The sequence below is a fragment of the Solanum tuberosum genome, unplaced genomic scaffold (genome assembly GCF_000226075.1).
Source record: "Solanum tuberosum cultivar DM 1-3 516 R44 unplaced genomic scaffold, SolTub_3.0 scf00071, whole genome shotgun sequence".
Taxonomy (NCBI): Eukaryota; Viridiplantae; Streptophyta; class Magnoliopsida; order Solanales; family Solanaceae; genus Solanum; species Solanum tuberosum.
The window spans coordinates 473,219-479,492 of record NW_006238997.1 but is presented as its reverse complement, the minus strand read 5'-3'; the positions used below and the strand labels follow the sequence as shown (position 1 = coordinate 479,492).

Here is a 6,274-nt window from a genome sequence, read left to right as displayed (position 1 = left end):
TGTGTAACTTTCATATTGAATAGATCTCTAGTCTCATAGATATGAATGACAATAGAGTGATGTCAGTGTGAATGTAGGAGCGGAGCAGTTTTAGATGTATGCAAATATAGAGTGGGACGAATCTAAACAACTTCTTATGATTATATCTGAATGTAGAGTGGATGCGGCGATACACTTGTAATTCACTTATAATTTTGCTCTTTCACATTAATATTGGGAAATAGTTGTATAATTTCTCACAAATAATTGAAACCAACCATACCAATCTTCATTCTTTTTTTTCTTTTTTTGCCTAGTTGTATAATTGCAAAATTTCCCCCATATTTGAACAATTATTTAGAACAAATTAGAAGTTCCTTATAATTGTGGATATTCAAAATCACATTTACCATACCTAATATAAGCTAGTTAGTGATTACTATATAAAATTTTATAAAATCTGATATTAACAAAAGCTAAAAAGAAAAAAGAGTGACAATTTAAAAAATTTATTAGATAAATATTAAAGTGAAAAAGGACGAATATATCCCTTATAACCATCGTAAATAGTGCCCTTCGTTATACTTTTAGTGCATAAATATTCTTATCATCCAGTGTATATACCATTTATACTAATGGTGATACACGTCTCTTAATCCTATCTGCTAATCTGAAATTTATTAAATTTCTACCAAAAATTAAAAGTCTCACCCAAACTAATTTAAAAATCCACCCAAATAAATAATAGCCACCACCTGCAATACTTCAGCTGCCTTCGCCTCTTTTGCCATCCTTTGAACCTCAAACTTCACTTTATTGCATATAGTCCATGACTTTATCAATTTATTTTCACATAAATACACACACTTAATAACTTTACTACCAAATTTAGGAATCAAACTTATTCCAATATAGTTACTGGGATTGTTTTGTATCTTGCTATTTTAATTTGTTGTCTTTTTTATATATATAATTGTGCGCCAAATACTTTCTTTTTTAAATCGAGAGTTGACAACAGACTTCCTACTTCTACATGTATAATGATGAAGAACGATACAATCTATCCAAACATATTACTCATTAAAAATGATACAATACAATATGATATATTATAAAGCGATATGTAACAACCTTTCAAACAAGAGTGTTAGGAAGATGCTATCTTGCCTTTCAATACATGTTCTTTTACTCCAGGAATATGGATTCCTATAAAGTAATCTCTCCAATTTATTTTTGACAAATCAATATCAAAGCTTTTTCTTTCTTCTTCAGACATATCTTCCATTAGTTTTTGCATGTTGCCATTGTGAAACCTTGCAAAACAATAAGCCAAAGAAAAAGAAAATTTACTCTTTTTCATCTTTTGTAAAATATGTGTACCTTCTTAATAGAGGTACGAAAAAACAAGTTTTATAAGTAACATTTAAAGTTCATTGGATCCGATCCATCCAATGGTGAATGTTCCAACCCCCATCCCTTGACCATCCAACCCACTACTTCGAACCCCTATTGATCACCACATGCACCATCACCCAGTGGTGGATCTAGGTTTTTAAAGTTATAGGTGTTTTCTTAGCTTGATAAAATAGAAGTACGCGTGTTAAGAGTGAAATTTGAACTCAAACTCAGCAATACTAAAACAACCTTAAGCACCCACCATGAGTCATTGAACCAATCAAACCATTTGTTCATTGGGTTCTCTATGTTAATTTGTACAAATATTTCTTAATTTCCACACAAATATTTCTTAATTTCCAGAGTCTGATATAAGGTTAATGGTGCCCGAGCACCCGGATGTGTCTATGTGGATCCGCCCTTGCCCACCCCCATAGTATTATATAAGATTATATATAAATGTACTTGGGATAATATATTTTTTTACATTTTGGTAATGGTAAAGTTTTTCCATATAAACTATATATAGATTAAAAATTCAAGTCATGGAAGTCGTTATACTAATGTTTGCTTTAAGATAGGTTATCTATATCACATGACTCCTTGAGGTGCAACTCTCCCTTGAACCCCATGTGAACGCAATATACTTTATGCACCAAACTGCCCTCTTAGTCTAGAATTAGTAAATAAATACAACATATAATAGTAAGGAGAAAGTGTCATACCTTCCTTTGTAAAATCCATATGGTTCATAAACCTTGCTAAAGTTCTTCAAATATTCCACCTTCCTTTTAAATAGCATTTGCATCTTTGAGTTTTCAACTTCATGACTTAACTCTCCTACTTCATCATGTTTCTTGAGCAATTCCTTTGAAATATAATTTGAATAATCTAACATGTTATCAAAATATTTCATCTTATTAACCTTCACTTGATCTCCTTTTGAGTTAACAAAAGGAAAAGAAGAGAAAAATTCATAGCTATAGTTCAAAAGTTGTGATGATGATAAAGGATTCACATATGATGATGCTACATGATACACATTTAGCTCTGGACTTTGCAAGTATCCATGTTTGGCAATAGCAGCCATTGTAGCATTTACAACCATATCAACTGGTACCTAAACCAAGTGAACAAACATAAGTTGACAGATAGTTTATGTGATGTCTTTTGACTGGTACAGAGTTTAAGAATGAAAGAAATACAATATGTGATTAAAACAAGTATAGTGTTGCTATAAATCATCTCATTAAGAATAAATTTTAGGTTCAAAGTGAAATTATTATAACTCCCTCTGTTCCATATTAGTTGTCCATTTTTTCCTTTACATTTCTATTAAGAAATCATAAATAAGAATAAATAAGAATGTGTAAAATATTTTTTTATTTATGATTTTTCTTAATGAACGTGTAAAAGATAAATGTGACAACTACTATAGGACTTAGGAAGAACATAAATTAGGACAAAAAGATTATTTATTATTTTATCATCATATTTTGACCCTTATTATGCAAAAATACATGTAGGGATCTAAAATGAGTGCAATCTTAAATGGCGGACCCACATAGAGTCCGCCGGGTGCTCGAGCACCCATTAACCTCGTTTCGGAATTTATATATCTATGTAGAAATTAAGAGGTGTTTGTATAAAATTAACATAGAGCACCCAATGAACAAATGATCTAAATGATCCATTGGCTCTTGGGTGGGTGCCTAAGGCTCTCTTTGTGTTGTTTAGCTTTGGTTCAAATCTCACTGTTAACAATCCTAGATCCACAACTAAATTATTAAGATTATTCTTAATATTAGGAATGACAACGGAGTGGGGAAGCGGAGCGGGGCAAATCCGCAAAGACTTCAACTCGTTCCGTCCACATAACATAATTTTATATTTTCAACCCGCCCCACATAAACCCTAAATGTACCTACCACATCAACAAGACAATTTGGATCAGCAAGAACACCAGGAAGGTCCCCTTTTCCATAGAAAACAATTGCAGGGTCGATTACCCTGTGAGAGAAAACAAGAAAAAAATTAAGAAAAATTGACTCTCGAAATCTGAACGATGCCGACAAAAGGAGTATAATATAAGATACCTTAATCCTTGTATCCATCCTGGAAAAGGTTGCTCATAACTACTTGTTATTGTGGAGGGACGAATAATTACTATTGGTATGTTTTCCCTCATGCTATCAATCACCATCTCACCAATGGCCTTTGTGAATGAATATGTATCATGCCATCCATATAACTTTGCCCTATTGTATAATTATATTTAAAATCATCTAGTATAATTCATTTAATTACACTGGAATATATGTATGTATATCATAACCATGATTAATCTTGTATTACTGTCTATATAGTTATATATGTTATTCAATCTGTCTGAATATGTGATATTTTTCTTTTATTCTTAAATTTTGTGTCCAGCCAAACACCATCACATAAAATGAGAGAGTACTGCTATTAGGGTTGTTTGGTAGGTGCATAAGAATAGGTACTAAATTTTAGTAGAATATTTTGTTGCAAATTTGATTATGGTGTAACGAATTGATGTATCTGTTAATACACTCTATTCAATATTATTCTTATTCATAACAAATCACGGGATAAACATTAATATGGTGTACTATTCATATTCTAATCTATCATATTCAATATTATTTCTATTCATTAATACAACAAATAAAGCAGTCGATAAAAAAATAAGTCATAATACACAAATATGTCTTTTAACAATTGGTCTCAACTGACATCTATAGCCTCTAACTTTGGGTGTTCACAAGTAGATGCTTAAACTTGTATAATATTGAACAAATATACACATTCATCTTACGTGGTGTCTTGCATGACAATTTTGTGTCGTATGTGGCGTCCTACGTGTATTATGCTACGTAGGATGTGTGTGTCTACTTGTTCAATTTTATACAAGTTAAAGTGTCCATTTGTGCACACCCAATGTTGAAGGGCATAGATACTAGCTAGTTGAAACCAAGTTGAAAGACATATTTATATATTATATATGCCAAAAAATAATGTTAGCATAACTAATCTAAGCATTACTCATATCGACATATATACTAATACACCCTAATCCCTATATTACTCCCTTTGTCATAATTCATATGACACACCTTTCTTTAAATAAACCCCAAAAAAATGATACATATCAATATTTAATGAAAATTTAACATTAGAATGTTCATTTTACCCTTATAATAAGTTATTTATAGTCACAAAAACATCTATGAATTATTTTAGGCCACATGTTTCAAAAGTGCAGTGTACCTCTCAGCTCCTAATTCTTTCATAATTTTCTTGAACTCATTATTTTTAATAGAATTCTTCAACTTTGAAACAAAGTCCAACTCATTGGCAGCATTGAGAGATGGAAACTTAGCAGATGGAGAATGTGATGTGAGTTTTTCCTTTGTTATGCTTTCTCCCATCATGAAAGGCTTCTCATATAGTAGACCTTCTCTTTCTCCATTGGCATATGCTTTAAAAGAAACAAATTGCATATAACAATGTCGTTATGTAAAAGACACTATAAAACATATAACATGAAAAATCGGTTTTAATTTTTTGACTTTTATAGATGATTGTTGTTATAAAGAGGTTTGACTTGTGAATTTGAATGCTTACCGGTAGAATAATGGATGAGGAGTTTCAAGTTCTTGCATTTATTGGCAAACTTCATGAGTTGGTATGAACCATTCACATGAGCATCAAGAGCTAAGTCATACCTAGACAATATTGATGAAGACACAATTAATTAAATATAAAAATAAAAGTGTACATGCTCTCTCTTTGAGTCTCTGGCAACTTTTAGATGAGATGGTCGTACTAACCTCAAGTCAAATGTGGTATTTGCTGCAGAGTCGATGATCAAATCAATTTCTTGAGAAATTTCTTGAGAAATAATACTATCCATACCAAGATTTGGCTCATGAGTATTTCCAACCACAGGAATCAATTTACTTCTTATGAATGACTCATAAGATTCCCCATTCATTTCTTTTAGACATTTGAATAATTTTGACTCTATTATCTGATGGAAAAGAAATACATAATTAGTGACTTAATTTGGAAATTAAATTGTTTTAGTATAAAAAGTTTATATGGAAGAGGAAATTAAATTGTTTTAATATAACATACTTCACTTGTTAATCTGTCAAATGCAGCTTCCTTATCCTTTGCCCTTATAAGGAGGTAGATCTTGTTTATTTTTGGTGTTGTTCTTAGCATCTTTTCAACCAAAACTGCAAAATATTGTTTTATTGTAAATGTTAGAGGATATAATTAAGTGATCAAATGTCTACTCTAAGTACGCATTTCAACGTGCATGGTATCATAGTAGGTAAAAAGTCATATGTTTGAGCCTCATCGCCAACGAAAAAGAATCAGTATCATACATAATAAGGAGATAAAAGTATGCTAGATCTCTCTAATATATATCTTAAACTTTTGGATATGATGATCACATACTTTAATAGAGTATGTGGCAATCATTCAAACATCAGAAAATTAAGTAAAGAGGTGTGTTCTCTCTAACGGCTTAAATTTTTAGACGACATGAAATGTGATCAACTTTAGGAAAAAAAATAAAGACAAAGACAAAAAATGATTTTTAGTTCATATATACAATCTTGCTTTGTGATCTTACTGTTACAACAAAGGAAGGGGTCAGATATGCTCCTCTATTATACCAAAAACATCAATTTTATCCTTTAATTTGTTATATTTTTCGATAAAAATACTCTTATCATTACTCAAATGACTTAAATATACCACTTCATCATTAGAATTATCCAATATGAACGTTCAATACCACATGACACTAATATTTTGATGAAGTGGAGTACCACGTGACAAAGGCGTATCTAAGGGGGGGGGG

The 6,274-nt window shown here is 31.1% G+C and overlaps 1 protein-coding gene across 1 annotated transcript in view; it reads right to left on the bottom strand.

Moving 5' to 3' along the window:
• Window positions 1-1,126: 1,126 nt before the first annotated feature.
• Window positions 1,127-6,274, bottom strand: part of LOC107060277 (fatty acyl-CoA reductase 2-like) — a 5,853-nt gene continuing 705 nt past the window's right edge. The window contains exons 2-9 of the mRNA XM_015307973.1: window positions 5,536-5,639; window positions 5,229-5,428; window positions 5,023-5,123; window positions 4,666-4,876; window positions 3,471-3,632; window positions 3,303-3,384; window positions 2,100-2,494; window positions 1,127-1,292 (exon numbers count right to left, since the gene is read on the bottom strand). Coding sequence (XP_015163459.1) covers window positions 1,127-1,292; window positions 2,100-2,494; window positions 3,303-3,384; window positions 3,471-3,632; window positions 4,666-4,876; window positions 5,023-5,123; window positions 5,229-5,428; window positions 5,536-5,639 — 1,421 coding nt within the window. The remainder of the gene's footprint in view (window positions 1,293-2,099; window positions 2,495-3,302; window positions 3,385-3,470; window positions 3,633-4,665; window positions 4,877-5,022; window positions 5,124-5,228; window positions 5,429-5,535; window positions 5,640-6,274) is intronic.